The 21,638-nt window shown below is 29.8% G+C and overlaps 1 protein-coding gene across 3 annotated transcripts in view; it reads right to left on the bottom strand.

Annotated features, from left to right (window-relative positions):
- ftz-f1 (ftz transcription factor 1) overlaps positions 1–21,638 on the bottom strand; it is a 348,349-nt gene that overhangs the window by 207,213 nt on the left and 119,498 nt on the right. Inside the window, exon 1 of one of the 3 annotated variants that reach the window (XM_067051450.1) lies at positions 3,613–3,703. The exons of the other annotated variants lie outside the window; for them this stretch is intronic. Coding sequence (XP_066907551.1) covers positions 3,613–3,688 — 76 coding nt within the window. The 5' untranslated portion in view covers positions 3,689–3,703. Of the gene's footprint in view, positions 1–3,612; positions 3,704–21,638 lie in introns of those variants that run through there. 3 annotated transcript variants of the gene reach the window in all.

The following is a 21,638-nucleotide window of genomic DNA, read 5'->3' as shown; positions in this document are numbered from 1 at the left end:
TTTCAAACAAAATTAAAATCAATAACAATAATATACAAACAAAATAATCTGACAAATATTATAAAAGATGAAACTTTAAGTTATGTACTCCAATGAACCAGACCAATATCAAGAACCCTCCCAGAGCTCTGACTATTCCTCAGAGTTTTCCCAAAGGAAATCCAACACAAGTTTTCATTAGATGAAGTCTGGCTACAAATCAGGAGGCGTGGATTGGAATTAATGACTCCTTGGGAAAGCATGAATCTTATCTTCCAGAAGATTGTCCTTCTTTACACTCAAAGGTTTTTCAATTGTTACACATTTATTTAGAGCAAATTTTTTTTTTTAAATCTATTTCTTAAAAAAAATTGTTTCATATAAGTATTCACTAAGGTATTTAAATGTTTCTATTTAATATCTATACGGTGAGTCCTATTTTTTCTTGTCTAACTTTTTCAACATCGCTGTTATTTAAATTTAAAAAAAAAAAAACGAAATTTTTGTTGACAGATAATTTTAATTTACTAACGCAATTGCGTCATAACTATCAATATCTGATACTAATTTTTGCTAAACCGAATATTCTTTTGCGTGTTTAGACAAAAGTGAAAATACAAATAATCTTACTTCGATAACACCTTCACATAAATTAACTTTTAAACTGCTACACGTCAATACCTGAAAAAACAAAAGTAAATAATTAGTTTAAGTGACAAACTTAAAAAAAAAAAAAATCACATAAATTTGCCAATTGAAGGGTCTGACTGCAAAACTCACATTCTCCACTTAGGTAAATTTTATGATAAACATAAAGATCTTTAATTGCTAATTTTTATTTCTTTAATTCTTTTTTTTTTTTTTTTTTTTTTATATATTTAATTAGTTACATATACGTTTTCTTTTTTTCTTTTTTCATGACTTAAATTTTCATTTTGTACATTTATTTTTTTTTTTTTTTTGTAGAAAATGTAGTACAGTCACAGAACAATACATTTTCAAAAAAATAACATATGACCTTATTATATATAAATTAGAAAATATTTCAAGTTTACTATAAAACTTACTACTGGAGAATGTGAGTTTTGATGACAAATGCTTCAATGATAAACTATTCGAGCAATGATGTTTGTTGTAATTTTTATAAAATAAAAATTGTATGTTATGTGTATGGAAAACTGTTGTACCAAGGAATAGAATTTTCTGTAATAACTTTTTTTATACAATCTATGTTCCTTTTTTTCTTTCTACCTTGCAATTCGTACTGTTAACAATTACCAAACGTACATTTAAGCAATAAATACATATGTATATTATAAAACTGAATGATGTCCTTCGATTCGCTTATTCGCCTTATTTATTATTCTAGAGCAAAAGTTATTAGAACTCTTCTGTTCATTTACATTATGAATAAAGTATTAAATAATGAAAAAAAATAAATAAAATAATAAAGTAATGTAAAATAATATTTAATAAAACTAAAAACCTAGCGGAAGATCATCCCATTTACTGGACATTAAAACAATAGAAACGTAATCAGGGTGGTAAAAATGTCTTACAGACTGAATAACTGAAGATAAAACTAAAAAAAATCATAAAAACAGAAACCTGTAAATTGTAAAAATCAATAAGAAATGTAAATAAGACGAATATAAATCAGTATATTACATTAATTATTTGGAAGAATAGTTTTGATCTTTGAGATATTTACGAAGATGGGTTGTAAATCAATATAGTTCGTAAAGAGAGCCGATAACAAATTTTATTGAGTAGAGTTTTTACATTTTACTAAGGAAGAAATGATAGTGGGATTTTCTCATTACGATTCATACTTCCTCATCATGTTTTTCTCATTCAGGAAAAACCTCGTAAATGAAACTCATGTCACTGAATATGCAGTAATCGTAAAAACGGTTATGTGGGTGAGTAAATAAAAATCCGATTGTAAATTACAACCGATATCACGAGCGGAAATCTGACATAATCTTAAACCGCTTCTTTTAATAACAGCTGATAACACGACCATTTAAATTTTTATTGTGACACGCGATCAAAAATTAAAAAAAAATAGATGCTAGGAATCATGCAAAAAAGAACACCAATAAACGATCTTTGTATCGATAAAACTATAAAAGCATTGACTAGCTATCAAAACTCGCAAAGGGGTTCGAAAGTATAAGCTTTCAAATTATTTAACACTAAGAAAAATATACATCATGATAGTCGTAAATTTATAATAAGATGGGTAGAAATGTTGAAGCTATTTTTTTTTTTTATTCAACTACATACTCTGGAATAACCTAATGAAATAAATCCACATGGACCTAACTTGAAGTAGATTACGCAAGCGCGAATTAAAATACAACTGCATTTTCTTAACCTCAATCTTTTAAAGACATTTTTATGAAATTTAACCATTCTCTTTGCAATTAGCTATTATTTTACCATAATTAAAAGAATGGTGTATTATATAAATCAAAATATGTCTTATTCCAAAAACACTTTTCATTTTCACTTCAACAATCTACATTGAACACTGTGAAAGGTTATAGAAAATTAATTAAAAAGAGAAAATTTTAAATACAGCGGATGTCACAGCATGTTTTAATTATGAAAATTTAAATATAGCATAAGTAATTCTTCCTCAATACAACTTTCGAAACGAGTATATTTATTTTCCTCGACGAATTTATTAAATATCTGTTCCGAAAAACAAATGACAAATGGATAAAAGTTAGCAGATATAAATACGAATTTAACAAACATAATTAAATTTTCAACTAACCATCTCTATGTTAAGAATTAGATGATTATGAAAATAAAGACTATTCAAACTAAAATATATCTACCCCTAACTGAGAAAGATTATATATATTCGTAATAAATTATTATTTCAATATCGGAAAAACAAAAACTGGTAAACAAATAAAAATTATTAAATTATTCGAATAATAATTTTTTTCAAGGTTCATGTTAAATATTAAATTATTTATTTAAAAAATAAATATAAATTCAATATATATTGCAAAATAAATATATAGAATATTACCTGACTTAGTCAAAGAAATCAATATATCGGAGAAAAGCAGAGCCAACAAAACTTCTTCTAATGAAAATCACAACATTCTGATAAACAGGATAAAAATAAAGCAACCGATAACAAAAACTAACACAATACCAGCAAAACATGTAACCTTTTTAGAGCAGTTTTAATTAATTTAGCCCTCTGTCACCTGGCGGCTGTATGGTATACTTAAATTTATTTCAATAATAGAAAATTAATTCAAAAAAATCTTTTAAATTTACACTATCAGCATTCTAAGGATGGGTGGGGAGTAACAATATTACAATATAAAAAAAAGTTTTGCTTTTTTTTATGTTAAAATATAATGGAAAAATCTAAAAAATATAATACATAAAAATTGTATACACCACCCTTTGCAAAATGTTATTATTTATTATCCCATGGGACAAGACTGCTCATTTTAGTATACTTGAAGTGTTTTGGGGAAGGGTATTCGAGTTCTTTTTATTTCGAAAATTGTTTTTGTTGACACAGACAGGCCAATTATTGATTCAGATAGGAGATAGAAAAAAAAAATGATATGTTAGGCAAGACACTAGGTAACTCACCTGCCCTAGAGCGGCAGCTGACATACAAAACAAGACCATAATAGCCGCAATTAAACAGATGCGGATCATCAGGCATAGTGTGCTCTTACACAACATCCTCCCAACTTGACCCACTTAACTCAGTTCGTTCGCTTGGCAAATGGTAACGAAACTTCGAAATGTCTGTTGTGGACCTAGGATCCAGTTTAGTACAATCGATATCCATAATATAAAACAATTCGTTTCGGAGTCCTCATATTCCAGCATCGATTTAACCAATGACTCCTGACCATATGCGTACCAATGAAGGGTATTGACGTCCCCCTGATGATGGTTCATGCCCTGATCCCCAACGGTATGACTATTTTACAAAATATCAAATAACAGGGATATAATAATTCCATCGTACAGGTGCTCTCATGTTCGCTCACATCGATGAAGAACGAAGAAAGAAGTAGCTGCCATAATCCAGTTAAGTACAAAATAAAACACATGTCGAAAATGGTCTTCAAGGTAAAGTACAAGGTAATCTGTGCTTTACGAACACGTCACATTTCACAGGTTTAGAATCGCTGAATAGCCTTGATAAACCATAAAATATTTTTAACGAAGTTTATGTAAAATCATTCAACAATAATCATTAAAAAATACACTTTGTAGTCTTAAATACGTATCGAACTTCAATTAACGAAGTAAGCTTACTTTACACATAACCAAAAGAATGTTTGATGTTAAAGAGAGAATATCCCGATGCATCATAATACCTAGCCCACAAAACATACATCAGCAAATAATTTCAAAAATTAATTTCTACCACAATCACAGAAACGCATTTAGGGTAATAAGGTATTACTAATTAGCTAATCAATTTTATAATGTCAAAAACTGTTTTGTTTTTTTTCCTGTCGGCATATATATTTATAACATTTTATTCTTTTCTACAACCTCCCCTTATTATTTCTCCACCATCCACTTTATTAATTATGATTGGAGAAGTTTGTCGGGGGGTGCGGTCAGCAAAGAATAACAAAACAATTTTTATACTATTCCTTTTCAATTGTATGTTGCTCCAAATGTTGTCGTTATCTCTTTTGTTCTATAGCCCTGGTGAAGACCTGAAACTCAGGTCGAAACGTCGGCATAAAATAAATAAATATGGTTTTGTTTATTTATGTTGTTTTTTGCTGACCGCACACCCCGACAAACTTCTCCAATCATTAATCTACGGTCAACTATCTACACCTCTTTATTAATTATGTTTACCACATCTGATATCTAATTTATTTATATTACTTATTACTTTTAGCTTATCGAACTTTGTATCTACTTCTTTAATTTTGTTAATTTACTTACACATTATTACATACACTATTTTCTCTATATTTTTATATTACTTCAATTTTAAACAATTTTTAATGTTTCACATATATTTATTAAGCTAATTTTCATGGATATATTATTTTCTTCTTTCAATCTTCACTTTAATACTAATATTTTTCCTGCATATTGTTATATACAGTTTATTTTATTTCTATATAACACTATGCATTTTCTTTAATTACTACTATTATCTGTGCTTTTCTGTGCTTCCATTAAACCATTATGTTGTTTTTCCTCTTAGCCCTGACAAAGGCCTGAAATTCTGGCCCAAAAGATGGTACTGATAAATAAGTTTTTACTTTTTTGTGTTCTTCATTAACCGCACTCACAAACATCTTATAATGTTTTTTTTTTTTTAATTTCGTCAAAATTTAGATAACTTCAAATGCGTTTATTCAAAACGGAAAGGCATTTCTAGAAAATTAAATTAAAAATTAAGAGTTTGGATTATGACATACTACTCATTAAGCTATTCATTCAAGACAGAATTTAATGATCCATAAATTCTTATAACATATCTTATAGGATTTACCGTTTAGGAGTCATAAGCAAAAAAAATAAAATGAAGTATATAATTTGTTACTTTATTCAAATAATTAACTAATTAGCAAGAGTTTTAGGAACACCAGAAATGCGTTTCTGCGTTGAATGTGACTAATTTTTAAATAAAAGTTTTTTGAGGTTAAAAAACTTCCAATTTTGAATGTAATTTATTTTTAATTAGCATATTGTAGCACAACGTTTCGGGACCACTGACCCATATTCATGTACTAAAATCTACAAAAAATAATCCACCATAATAACAATCTACATCTATGCGTATTACAATTCATACAATTTGTACAATACCTCATAATCAGTCAAAAATATAATTTCAAAAAGTAAATCATCTCATATCTACATTGCTTTACACTCTTCTCACTTTTTTATCATTCTTCTCTTCTCTTTCGCACAACTATTGCTCAATAGCTCTTGCTACCTCTTTGGACCTCATGTCCAGTGTACTGTTTGGTTACCTCCCTATTTATATGTCCCGCTATGTATTTTAAATTAAACTTAGTGATTTTTGTCTAAACCCGTTTATTTCTTTTGATTTTTATGTTTATATTTTGAGTCTATTTACAATATTTTTTATTGAATTGACTTACCAGACTTCCTAAAGATAAACCCAAATTTTTTCAATTATTTGAAACGCTATGGTTGGTTCATGGGTAGGTTTTTTTTTTTATTGCATAAATATAAAATGTACAATATTTACTATATTGTTTTGGGATACTCCCTTTACAATACAATTTTACTGATACTAATTACACTTCATAAACGTCTCTATTTTACATTATTTAGGGACCAAAACATTATTGAATGAATATGGGTTATGTATAGCTTTAATTCAATCAATTCACTTATAATTACTTCAATGACTTCAAAGTACTGTTTTAAGATTCTTTTGAGGACCTCTTACGACCTAAAGAGTTGAGAAATCTAGGACAGATGGTACAGAAGAATACATTGCTAAATGCGTTAAATATAGTTAAGTTTAAATATAGTAGCGCTCCTTAAGAACAAGTAATCTGGATTTCTCACATTTTAAAATCGTATACTTTTGTTGATAGACTGTATCATTTATATCAATAAATCGCTTCCACGTAACATATTGTTACTAAGGTTATCTCAACTTTTCTTCAGATGGCAAAACTATTACTCCGTCCATCGCTGTCAATTCCTATTCAGCAAATATCAGAAAACTGTAGGAGATTAATGGCACTAAAACTTATGTTTTACAATCAAATATAAAACTTTGATTGTTGTTTTATTAATTGCATCAATAAATAAATGATCACCGTAAAGTCAGAAATATTCACGTACCAGCCTTAACAGCTTTAATTTTCACAATTAAAAAAAAAGAATATTTATAACGTTTTCAAACAATACAATGAGTAAATCTGATGCCTAAGCCAAATTTGAAACAAAAATATGTAATATGATCTTTAAATGGTTTTTACTAGCTATTAATTTTTCTTCACATTTTCGATGTGTATTAATTATGAACCTGTCACACCATGAAATGTCAAACATCTGTTATTAAAAATTATTGAAAGAAACAGAAACAATTGAAAAGAACAGTGGAAAAATGACCAGTCACATTCTATATTTTTTGTTTTGTTCGATAAAACAAGGTAATCGAGCTCTTTTTCTTTTAGTGTACCATTTCATTTCTTTGTAATATCAAACACTTAGTTTACTTTATCAAATGAGTGACTAGTTAGATAGAAACATTTGTTTAAACTCTAATAGATGGGACTAATATCGAATATATGAAAACAAAGTTAGTTAAAAACGTTTTATTTCTATGTTAAAACCACAGACGAACTAGAAACACGTACAACACATCCTATAATAATTTGAAAATATATGTAAAATAAAATATCACTAAGGTTATCTAATAAATCGACAAATGTAACTTTAAAAATATTTAAAATATAATATTTAACAATTAGAAAAATAATGAAGGCAATGTCATTTCTAATCTCTTTAATCTAATTAAAAATTCGAAATTTTAAAATAGTATCCACTCACAAGACTTTCCTAATAACCTATTTTTATCATTAGTAAAAAAAAAATTAACCTTACGGTTTTTTGCTATATTACTTGATGGTGCTCAACAAGTCGCTGATCTGTTAAACCAAGGTAGCCTTACTTATCTGCGAGTACGTTGGTCGATGTCAAAAGAGGAGACCATAACACTAAAAAAAAGGCAATCCTTCCCCGTCGGACCTACCCCGCTAAGACCCCCGGGGAGTGACGGTCCTATATCGTCTTGTAAAAAGTTTTTCTTAAACCCATTTTGTGCCAAATATGTTGATCAGTACAACTACCTACCTCATTATTTCTATAATTTTTTTTTTTGCCTTATTTTATTTTTTAAAGTTTCATTTACTGAAAATCTACCTACATTTAAAGGTTAATGATTAATCGCTTTATTTATTTTAATTATAGTTCAAGGACGATCTATTGTTGAAATATAGGTATATCCAGAAAAGAATTGTATATTAGTTTATGCAGGAAATTAGTTTTTAGCATGAGTAAGCGAAAGTAGTAGATGAAATTTGATGAAGTTGATTCAAGAATCTTTATACACTAATCCCCAACTTTCCTTCAAATTAGGGCCAAATCGGACAAGCCGTTTTCGAAATAAAAATATACCGAGAAAAATATGTTTATGCATGCGCAAGCGAGAATAGATGACGGAATCTGATGAAATCTATATAAGAACATCTAAATACTTACCCGTACTATCACTGTAGATTTCATCCTAACCAGATTAACGGTTCACACGATTATCCGCGAATACAAATTTGACTTCAAACACAGAACCAAATTTATCTCATGACGTCTAAAACGGGTGAAAATTTTCGATTCTGAAAACAAATTTTTTTTTTTTAATTCATACATGAAAAATAAAAAACACCAAATGCCGAAAATGCGGTCGCGCGATTTCAAGATTGAAATCGACACAAGATTTCATCAGTTGAAAATTATATACCGTAAATTTGACCCTAATCTGTAGCGTAAGGAAATTAAAAATATATAATTTATAATAACGTGAATGAATGATTCGGAAAATATAAGTAATTTGCTGAAAGTAAGGACTATTTAATTTTAAACAATTACGAGTTCCGTCATCATGGTGCTATAATTACAAGCCACTGGTGTAATTAGCAATTAAATTATTAGGGCAAGAGATGTGGATGAGGACAAACACAGAGTGGGATTGAGATGTGGGACGCGCCCCACTGCACTTGGGCTGGATAAGACGAGGGCAAGGACGTCCCCTCTACGATGATAGTTCTCTTGCGCCACCATTTCAAAGTATACACATAGCACTTATGAATATACTGACCCATGTCCTTCATTAACCGTGTATGGGTATACGACAAATTTCCCATCTGTTCCAGAAAATATTACTAAAATGGGGAATTCCATACTTTTTAAAACTTTTTACAGTCAACTCAAACGGCCTTGTGCCTTAAAACCGAAAACACATTGGGAACAATGAGGGTGACAGAAGAAACAATTTCATACCTCTAAAAGCACTTCTCCAACCCTAAATCGATTCACATACAAATTTTCAACCCCTTAACACGAACTGGATGAATGCATATGCATATAAATGTTTATCATAAAAAACTAAGGAAAAAAAATGGTAAAGCTTGGAGAACATAGTTGAAATCAACAAAGGCACTTTTCTAACACAATCTAGATAGAAATTTTCAACCCTCTAACTCAATTTTGAGGGGTCGTGGAGGGTTCTTTTCTTTTTCCTTAAGATTAATTGTAATTCAAAACAGACATTGGTGTGCAACACATAATATAGCTTACTGCTTTTGAATTCTAAAAAAAAAAAAAAAAAAAAAAAAGATAAATAAATAAAAAATAAATAAAAAACAAGAATACTTCATCACAATCATATGAAATTCAATAAAGATAGTTCTGTATCTTTAATATTATTATTATAATTTTTTTTTTTAAATGTGATTTATGGCATAAATCATTACAAAACCATTATTGAGCCATGGGGTAGAGTTGGTCAGTATTGATACTAATCAACGGAAGTCTAGGAACTAACTACTCCAAGACTAAAAAATATCTTGAGTTTCGTTCGTCGAAAAAGATGGCATTTTTAAAAATGAATATTATTTTTATTTACAAGCTAAATTTAACCAGAGGCCAGTTTATTTATAGTTCGGGAGTTTAGAAAAGTCTTCAAGTCCAACTCATCTAGAAATAATAGATCAAAAATATTTTTTAAGGAAACAAAAACGAGCCGAAAGGTTTTTTTATTTACAGCTGGGAAAAGAAATAAGTCCACCTGAGAGTTCTAGTAAAGAGATAATAACATTATAAATGAAAAATCAAAATGGAAAATAAAACTGGATTACAATATCGCATTTGGTATGTTAACAAAAAACCACCCCCCTCAAAAAAAAAAAGTCTTAAACATTTCTTAAAGAAGATTCCTCCACCTTGGAACCAATTACCTATTAATTCTTGTATATGTACAATCTTTTCAAAAATATATATTTAATATATTTTTATTACGATGTTGAGGTGAAAAATAAACTTCCTATAGAATATTACCAGTATTCTGATTTGATGTACAATGGTTCGGGTTTCCCCATTTTCAAGAACTAATATTCCTCATACTTGAGTACATCCATCTTTTTTTTTAGTTTTGTCATAAAATCACTTAATTATAACTTAAAACACAATTTAAGTGATTTAATTAAGTGACCATGTGACAAAATTTCAAAAAGAAATGGATGTTCTTAATTATGAGAAATATTAGTACTTAAGATGTGGTAACCTGAAACGTAAAAAGAAATATAGACTATTGCCAATATTCCAAAGGAAATATATTTTTCACCTCAACATCTTAATAAATAAAAAATCCTAGAAAACAATATATTTAATATGTATCAGAATATATTTAAAATATTAAAACGGCGAATATTGTTGAAAATACTGCTACTACAACAATACTATGATGACAAGAATGACCTCCAAGTGTTTTTACTAAGTTTAATGCTTTAGCAACTCATTTATATATATTTCAGAAAAATCCAAAAATAAAAAAACACACCTCAAAACTCGTACTGATGGAACTCGGCGTTATGCCTTCTTACTAAGAAAGTAACATGGAATTAAAAAGTTGAAAAATATCCAAAATTATACGGTTCATCTACATACCCAAACAAAACTTCATACATCGTTTATTTATCAACAGTTATCACCAATACAGTTGTGAATGATATCATTTATCAGTTATTAGACAAGTTATCGTTATGCAATGGATGTGCTTATAATAATTGAAAATAGAGTGAAGTAGTCATATAAGGTTCTACCACACCAGGGCAAAAAAAATCATACATCTCCTCGATATCCTCAAAGTACTATTGTATCACAAATGAAAGTATATACTTTTACAACCATCTTAAAATCATATAAATCGATATATTTATCTGACCATTAAAAAGTGTATGACCTAAATTATGTTATTTTTTTTTCAATCCCCTCAATATGAGGAATAAGTAGCAAGATCAAAAAGAGAGTAAGTAACCCGGTTGGTTCCTAAACAACTGGTGGTATTAAGTTTTCCTAATAGGGAGACCCTGTTGTACTATTGATGAATAGTGGGAAATTCGGAAAAATCAAACATCTAGGTTACTTTATTAATATTATTTAATAACATCTAAACTCCACTGAGTTGAAACAATTTGTATTAATGCGTAATAATAATATCATCATAAAAATGGAAGCTTCTCAATGAAGTCTGATATCTATCTAGTTCTCAACCCAGCTTATTTTTTAACTATAAGCTCCTGAAGCTGTATCAGTGCGTACGTGTGGATCGGGTATCGGGTAATGAAGAAAGAAAAATCCTTAAGAGATCTCGAGGATAGAATTTCTCTGTTCTCTACAGCATCCACTTTGTGCTATGCATTTCTCAACACTATAGACTATACAATATAATGCTGAGAAAAAAAAAGTTCGAAACTGTAATCAATCAAAAGGTAATTGGTGCCAACATATTCAAATGCATATTGTCATTCAAATGCATATTATGTCACATGGTTTAAAGATAGATGCAGGTAAAACAATGAAGAGATAGTTCGGTTTTCGCAGAATGGTAATATGTTTTTTTTTTAATAACCCTTTTAGAGGGTACGATAAATCAACTTTGGTCATGGTTCCTTGGAGCCCCACACCTCCTTCATCCTTTAAAACTGCCGCTCCTTCTCCTCCTGAGTCTATTTCCTTCCAAGTGTTGATTTTATCCTTTCCCGAAAACATGCCTCGTGTATAGTTTTTCGAAACAATGTTCTGTCAGTTACTATCTCTGTGTTCATGTCCATGTTTTTCATTTCCACTTCTCGAAACCAAGTGGGTTTGGATTTCTAATTTCCTAATAGGTCAAAGAGCTGCTTTGCTAGTCTATCCCTGTCCATTCTATGAATATGTCTATACAACTCTAGTCTTCGTTTCTTCATAACATCTGTCACCTTTTCAATTCGTAAATATAGTTCTTCATTGGGTTTCATTTTAAATTCAAAATCACTGTTGTTTTTAGGCCACAAAATCTTCCTCAGAATTCTCCTTTCGGTTCTTTCCAATTCTTCCTGATCCACAATTCGATTTAGTTTAAGTGCTTCCGATGCATAGAATATTTTGGATCTAACTACTGTCTAAAAATGTCTCGATTTCGTGCTCCAGGATATATATTTCTTGTAATGTAATACAATCCTTCCATTTTTCGTACTCTATTGTCTGTTGCTATTCCTTCTTTGGTTTTGTTGGATACTAATTCTCCGAGATATTTGAAGCAATCCGTTTTCATAATTGTGTCGTTATTTATCTTAAGGCACTGTGGTGCATCAGATATGTTCGTCATGAATTGTGTTTTTGCAAAGGAAATATGAAATCCTACTTTGGAAGCTTGGTACTATAGAGCAAAGATTTGTTCTTGTGAGTCGTGAGTAATGCCATGTCATATACAAAAGCTAGACAACCTACAGTAATCTTATTTGGGTTTCTTCCAAGTTGTATTCCGTTGGTGTTTCTTACTTTAATATCATGATTTATTAATTACCTAGTTCAATAGTTAGTGGAGGTTAGTTGTATACAACATTACATAGTCAGACAGAATTAAAGTAACAGTGACACTATTATAAATTAATTTGTTGATGTATTGGTCAAATAAATTAAAAATAAACAGGTTTTTTAAAAAAAATTAATAAACTTTGCAGAAACAAATTTATAAAGGAGGTACTCGTTCGTAAAATATGGTAACAAAAAAAAATGAAAATTTTCACAATGTTAAAATTTATTTAATTATAGTCTTTTAGCTTAACCGATGAGGCACTTGCAATAACTTTAGACAAATACTATTCCTTTAAAAATATAAATTTCCAAAACATTCTTTCTAATATCTGTAAAAGCAGTCCTAAAGAATCAGGAGAAGACAAAAACCTTTTAATGATTGCCAGATATCCGGCCGAGTGCCTTAGATTAAGATAAACATTTTTAGAAGCAGAGATACACATCATTAGACAAATAATTTCAAAGTGCATTAATTCTAATAATTTTTCAGCAAGATTTACCTTTATAAATATATATGTCTGTATGTATATATATACCTGTATATTTAGCTTTTATCTTTATATGAATAAAATTATCTATTTATGGTTCCCCAAGTAAAAAAAGCCGGCCGAACTGTTTAACTATCTCGGTGAAGTTATGATATGTATTGACAATTTAACAATTCTCGATATTATTAAGGTTTTTCGCCACATGTTGAGATACCTGGCCAAGGTGAATTATTTTTCAAGGGACCTATTATAGTGACCCTAGGTATATACAAACACACACCTGTGTTTATTTGCCACAGGGATCCCGTATCAGAGCTTTTAACACCTTAGTATATAGTTTTTGCCGAAGGATCAGAAGCCACCTCCTCTGGGGCCTAGGGGAGACGAACACCGAGGGGGCGTTCTGTCACCTATGGCCAATGTGGAATTAGATTCAAGAAAAGGTAACGCTCCTAAGGCCTGGACAACTAGATTAGGAAAAAGGGCATAGAAGACGAAGACACAGAAGTGAGAAGACCGAAGAGAGGCCAAGATGCATGCCTTCAGCGATTATCCTGGCAACCCGAGACAGATACATAGCAGTTATAGTATCGCGATGTTGAATTTTAAAACTTAAATAAATTAATAACTTTCCTAAATTGTCTAAATTATAAAAAATATCTTAAGAACAGAGTTGTGTAGACTTTTATACTTTGTTTTTAGTTCCAAATATAAGATTTTTTTTATCAATAAATTTTTGAATTTTAGTTGAAGCATGAGCGAACAAATAACATATGCCGTAACAATTACGTCCAAATTTAAAATCATTAGATCAGATACAATAATATTGCGAAAAGAATATAGAAACTATTTAATTAAACGCAATTATTTAATTTAATATCATTTGACTATAATAATTGATTGATTATTAGATCATTATATAATATCTCATAAAGTAGAGATTGCAAACTATGTAATATTTCTTTCTATTTACCTTACCATTATATAATATCTGCTAAAATGTTTGAACAGTCAATTCGTCAATCCTCTTCCTGGTCCAGGCAACTTCCTAACTTTCAAGTTTTGAATGAGGTTTTTCCGAGGTTGAATAGAGATTTATCTCTCTTATTGTACCTCCGGTATGTTTCAAGAGATTTAGTACCAGAAGTTTTCAAATTTCAAATTAATTTCACAAGAAAATCAAATATTTTTGTCCATTTAATTTTAGAAGTATAATAAATAAATAGTCTGGTAAATTTTGTCCATGTAGCGCATGGAATAGTTTCAATTTCTACATAATCTTATGAAGATTGGTAAAGGCTAAGTTAAGAAAACATGAAAATCCTTTTATATAATTTATTCAAATTCTTGAGACTGGTATTGATCTATTAAATAAATCAAATAGTATCCTTATTAGGTCTCAACATTCTTTATTATATCAATAGTCTTGATACTACCTGGACTATTGATATAATAAAGAATGTTGAGACTTAATAAGGATACCGTTTGATTAATTTAATATATAAAATAAGGATTTTTATATATTAAATTATATATATAAAAATCCTTATTTTAGCGTCATTTCCAATTCATTCCTGTTCCATTTTACGGACGGAGGACAACTGTAGAGGCAATTGAGCTTTTATTTAATTAAAAAAAATCCTTACGACCCAAATAGTAAAAATCTATTATTCCAAATAATCATTGATTTTAATTTTATTGTAAATAATTTTTTTTTTTTTTAATGAGATTCATTTTTATTTATTAAACATCAATCAAAATTATTGAAGAGAGGACATTTTGGACTTCTAAATATAAAAGTATAAGTAATAATAAAAATAATTATAATTATTATTCTTTACAAAGATATATTCCACATTTCTGTAACTTTTCATTCCTTTGAATTGGTCATTTTCTTCTTCGCTCTAGCCACATTATTAATGTGAATAATTAATATATTATTTTAGTTCATAAAATATAAAACTTCTAGAAGAATTGATTATTAATTTAAATAATCATAATAATAATAATAACAATTAATTTAATTTTTTGTTTTTCTCAGCTGTTTTTACAAGGGCGTTTTTTTTTCTCAGGCTGTATAAATTTATTGAAAAATCTTTACCGCTACAACCCATGAAGGGTTAGCGGTGCAAGTACTTTGTAAGGAAGTACTGTTACTAGAACACCGGTTATGCAAGAAGGTGTTTGTTCCTAATCAAGTTCCACTACCAAATTAATGGTACCCACTTCATGAGGCTGGGTGGACCCCGGGAAAGCTTCCGAACCCACAGTGGTGACTCACGACTTCAGTGTAACAGAAAATAATTATTTGCCAAAACCGAATTCGAACCCAGGTCCTTGGAGTTTGTAGCGTAGTGCCTTATCAATGAGCTACCCACTATCTATAAAAATTAATATACAAAATAAATCATGTACAATAAATATATAAATTATAATTATATACAAGATTTATTTTTAAATAACATTTATGACTGTTAAAAATATATGAACTAAGAAGTTTCTCATTCATAATTATTTTTTTCTCAATGGTTTGATTGATATTTAATAATTGTTTTTAAATTATGTCAAAATGCTTTTCACGAAAATGAGGCAACATAATGCAGATATCAGTCCTTACAATATTGATCTCATATATCATTTCCATGAAATAATATTTTATAAACATAATATCATGACCGGAGGTCCTATGAGATAACTCTCACATTAGAAATGTTTCCTTATTCTCTTTAATTCATTCGAAATATAAGCGAAGTTACAGTCATTGGTTCAAACAATATAATATTACCAAGAAAGTCTAATCAAATCACACAATTGGTAAAGCTTTGTATTAAATTTACTTTATACTCCACTGGAAAAATATCACTTCATTATTACCGTTAAGTCTCAGCTATCCATAAAATTATATTAACCCTGAGTTGTAACCGCTGAGATCTCACAGAGAATTTTGAAAATTTGTTTTCTCAAAAAAACCGTTATATATTCAGAAACGGACGTACAAAACATTTTTGGAATATCACTGCATTTAAAGCAATAAAACCTTCGAATTAATTAAGTCTTTAGCTAAAAATATTCTTATATAAGCAGAGCTGGATAGACTAAACAAATTTGATACAATGATTTTCAATATCTTGAGCCCGACTAGTTTAAAAAAGTTCACGCTATCCAGTTTAATAAATTGGAGACGGGTGAGAGGTACACAGTACCCCAGTACAAGTACACAGAGGTACAACTCGTGCTAATCCAAGGACCCGGGTTCGAATCTGGCTGTGATTGATAATTATTTATTCCGTTACTGTAGCCCTGAGACCACTCTGCGGTTTTCGAAGTCCTCCAGGGGTCCACCCAGCCTCATAAAGTGGATACCCTTAATTGGGGAAAAGTCCAGCGGTCGAGCGTGAAAAAAAACACCTCTTGGTACAACCGCTGTTCTAAAAACAATTCTTCTTCACTAAGTACTGAACCATCCTGACTCTTCATGGGTTGTAGTGATTCACATTATTATTAGTTGAATAACTTGAGCCATCAGAAATAAGCCGTTCGCTTAATAGTCACGTAAGTATCCAATGTGGATGCCAACCTTAATATGAGAGTTGATCCGTGCCCAATCAGTGTGCTATTTCAAATACGGTTCATTTTTGGGCTTTCAAAAACACAGGCCAGAAATATTAAATCTTTGAACAAAATTTGTACTGGCTTGATCCGCCAACTTAACTCTGTTACAGTTATGAAACCTCTAATTTGTTTGAATAATTTTTATTAAAGTTCCAGTAAGAATTATAAAAATTGAAACTGAGATTCGACACTTATCCATGAAATTACCTTTCTTTTGATACCTCATTCTTCAAAATCCATCGCTCCCGTGAACTAGAAAAGAGATCGATACAATCTTCCGCAGTGTGGAACTATGGAAACCTTGAAGGTGGTGCTGTGTACCATCATTGAGGTGGTTGAACAAGGGAGCACCGTATAGGAGCGCCCTAGTATACTTGAAGTTTTAACCGGAGAGAAAGGGCCGATGATGTAGGCGGTAGGATTTCCTTCTGGGTTAACGCTGCTGCTGTAGATGGCGATATCTGTTATCGATATATGCTATCGTAGCAGTTTTGTAGTTGTTGCCTATTACATCTGCAGTATAGATCGAGAACAACACTGGTGACAGTACGGCCTCTTGTGGCACGCCACACGTCAGTGGAACGGTGCTAGAGTACTTCTCTTGAATTTGAACTGAGGCGGATTTTTGAGGAATGAGGCGATGACCGAATAGAGCTGCTTTGGCATAAATAAGATACCGTGAGAGATGGAATTGAAGGCCTTTGTGCAGTCAATGGATATCATAGCCGTTGCCGTATTTCTGTTAAAGTTTGTGTTCACTCCTCTCTGTAATTTCATGAGAAGATGTTTAGTGCTCATGTGAGGTTGAAAACCAGTTTGCTCATAGGGAATTACGGAATGTTCATCACAGAACTCCTGAAGGTAATTGAGTATTATTTTTTCGTAAACCTTAGCGAGATGATCCGCCTCATTGCCAGAGTTATTATTTGAAATATTAGCTTAAAATGGGAAGAGGAGACTTTATTAATTATTACTTAATTCGAGCAATATTTAAAAAGCGACTGAAATTGAAAAACGGCATGAATCTATTCTATAATCAATTGGGCAATCAGTACATGGTATATTGTTTATACCAAAATAAGAACAATTATTAGATTATCTATTGGTTGTTTTATATTCAAAACTTTTTAATAAGATTATTGTTTAATTTAGTTTCTTATTTTATTTATTTATTTATTTTTTTATGTTGTAACATAGACAAACATAACTTTCTTCATTCAATCACTACATGATAGGTAACAACTTACCTAACAAATTCCACCATACATATGATCAAATTACCAAGCGATTTCAACAAGGACGATATAATACAGGCCTAATCAAGAAAACAATGGGCCGATGTGGGAGAAAGTTTTCTAAAAGCTTTTGAAAACCTTTTTTTATTAAGGGGTGGCCCGGAATCACTCTCACTTTGTAAACCATTACAATATCTCTTTAAATCGACATCGACCATGAGTGCCATATCTAATCGATATAAAACAGTCAGTGAAAATTCAATTCGTATAATCTCAAAGATATAAAACTAAACCAACATTTGAGCAATACTCTTTATGTCAAACGAGAGAAACGATAAATCGAATTAGGAATGGGTGTGGTGCTTTCTATTATTTACTACTTCTCGACCCATATTGAAATGAAAATGAGTCTGTCGAAATGACACATAAAATAAGGGATTTAAATTTATTTTGCTTGGCCCATTACTGAGGTTAATTTTTGGTTTATGATTTTTAATAATGACTTACAAAGAAGTTACAAATAAGGAACTAACTATTTCAAAATTTCGGGATCTACGTTTCAAAATACAAATAATCTAAAAAAGAAAAGAAAAAAAATCCGTTTGCCCTCTGCCGGAAGAAGACAAAATAAATTAAAAATTAATTGAAACAAAATATATCGATATAGCCTCAACATTCTTCATCGATTCTCTTTAAATATCCAACGCTTCAGCTAACCTGGTCCTCTTCCAGAACAATCTTTTAATTGAGAGCTATAACTAAAATATTTGTATTAATACTTTGTAAAATTATTAATAATAAATTAGCCGGCCTTAATTTATATATATTTTTGTTTTTAAAATCACGAACAAAAGGCATTAAACCAATTTTCTTTCGAACGGGTAGACTTATTATATTCTTTAAAAAAATATACTTACAACTTTATTATTTAACATCTATAAATTACATTGCAATTAATATTTTGAAAAGTATACTTTCTCGTTCTCTTAGTTTTTATTATCAAATTTATTATTTAAATAACTGTGACGTCGAATTGTATATTGCTAATTTTCAAATTATTTAAAAATTTGGCTTTTGAACCTCCAAATAATTTCATCCAGAAAATTAGTACACATGTCGATATAACAAACATTATTCAGTAATAGTATTTATACTTTATTAACAAAGCAAAACGAGCTGTGCATTCAGAAAGGGAGTGAAAACAAAATTGTTTGTCCGCAGAAGCAAACATATTTCACCTCAAGTTTTGATTGCATTAATGAAAACCATATGTTATGTTATATACTAGTCACAATTGATGAGTTTGCTAACCATAATTGGAGGAATAAAAAATGGCGGCTATTACCAACCAAACAAAAACTAACTTTTCATTAGGACCTGTCATATATTTAAAACCACCTACAACACTACAAAACCCTAACAGAATACCATTTAAAGCAGAGTAAATATGCTAAAATAGGAGCCCCAAAAGAACTATCAACTCTTTTAGTAATAAAATATAGATATAAAGTATAGATATACTTTTTTAAAAAGTAAGATTTAAAAAAAAAATGTACTGATAAAGCAGTAGATTTATTTTTTGGAATCTATATCCAAGGGATCATTAGACCTGCAGATGACTATTAAAACTCATATTAAAGCTAGTTTAGTGTACTACAAGGTGGTTTATGACGTTTATCTTCGCAGGAGTATTAGTTTTCATATTTGCTAAAATAAATTCATTTTTAGTTGTTCAGAAAAAATATTTGAACTATGAAAAATTATTATTATATCTCAGGATCTATTAGATGTAGAGATATCCAAATAAAAGCTAGTTTAATGTACTATACACTAGTTTATAAAATTTATCTTTGGAGCAGTGGTAATATTCATGATATTTGTATAAATTTAGTTCGAAGAGCTTGAAATCAGAGCTGGAAACTCCAACACAGATAAATGTCTTAAACTACTCTACAGTACACCCAACTAGCTTTAATTTTAGTGCTAATAGACTGAAAAATCAGTTATTAGGGAATTTGTTATGAGAACTCTATATCTCAAAAACCATTCGACGTACAAATGTCAGTTTGAATCACATTAAAGCTGGTTTAATGTTCTATAAATTAGTTTATGACCTTTATCTGCCTAGGAGTAGTAGATTTTTTGATATTTGACAAAATAAATTGATTTATAATAGTTCGGACAAAATTTTATGAGCAAATATCATAAAAACTATTACTCCAACGAAGATGCGAGTTATAACATAGTTTATAGTAAGTTAAATTACCTTTGAGTGTTGGCAGATATCTGTCCGTCTAATAGTTAATGAGATATATTCTTTCATAAATCAAAAACGTTTTCCGAACAACTTGATGAATTTATGTTGGTAAATACCATAAAAACTCTTACGAAAATAAACGTAATAAACTACTTTATAGTAAATTTAAATAGATACAGTTTGAGTGCAAGTAGGCATCTGTACGTCAAACTGAGACATTGTTTTATCAAAATAGATTCACTGATCACTGATTTTTCGCTATGGAGAAACGTTTCTTTATGCAAAGCAGTATCTCAGGAGCTATAGAACATAATACAGCTCTATTAGGGCTAATATTTTAGAAAATTTACTCCACTTTAAATGATGATATATTATGTCGTTTAGTTTTGTAGGTAGTTTAAACGAAATGGAGCTAATGAAAAATTAATTTTTTTTAACGTTTTCCAACATCCACCCATTTCTTATTCCTCTTAACTGTATTAGGTGGACTCATAAATTTTTACTAGTAATTATACACATTTTTCACTAATCAAAAATTGAGGAGCAATAACTATTTTTCCACCGAGCTCTTTGGCTCTATTTAGCCTAATCTATATTTAGCCATCAAGGAACTAATTTAGTTACGTCTTTGACGGACTGTTCACATATCTGTAGTCAAATCCATATTAAGGGCCTAACGAATGTTACCGTTAATCCCATTTTGATAAAATTGTCTGGGTTTTTGCGGGTTGGTATCTTGATGTTATCTTATTTTATCTCATTACAACATCTGTTTTCGCTTATGCATGTACAAAGGTATATTCTTTCTTTATTATATTGATAAATTTTTTCTTGATTGTTAATAGATATGCATTTTTTGGATCATGAGGATCAGTCAATAAGATACCATATTAAGGCAACGTCTTTATTGTTTTCATAGTCTATTACCTATGCACACTACTGTGATACAACTGACTAGAAGGTTTGGGCAAGAACTGAGTGATATGGAGAATGGTAAATGCATTTACGACTATTCAAGTCCGGCCGAAACCTTAGACTTAGTTGTATTACAGCAATGTAGAACTTACTGTAATAAACAATTAGCCTGACCATGCAAACAATAAAGTTGCGAAACGTCGACCAAATATGGTTTTCTTAATGGCTGATCTTCTTTATAAGAAAATATATTGATAAGAAGATACATATATATTATATAAGAATACCAATTGTTTTGAGAAGTGACATAATTTATTCACAATTGAAATCTAATTATATATGGTTGCAGTATAATTGTTTCAATATCATTCATTAATACTTTTTTTTTTTTAATTATTTATTTATTGTAATTTACAACTGTACAAAATAATACAATAGGTAAATATGTAGTATGTTTCATATACACTTGAAAATCTTGGGAAGGAACCACCCATTGGTGGT

This window comes from Halyomorpha halys, unplaced genomic scaffold, assembly GCF_000696795.3.
Source record: "Halyomorpha halys isolate HHAL.00 unplaced genomic scaffold, Hhal_1.1 Scaffold968.1, whole genome shotgun sequence".
NCBI classification, from domain to species: domain Eukaryota; kingdom Metazoa; phylum Arthropoda; class Insecta; order Hemiptera; family Pentatomidae; genus Halyomorpha; species Halyomorpha halys.
This window is presented reverse-complemented; position numbering and strand designations above follow the sequence as displayed.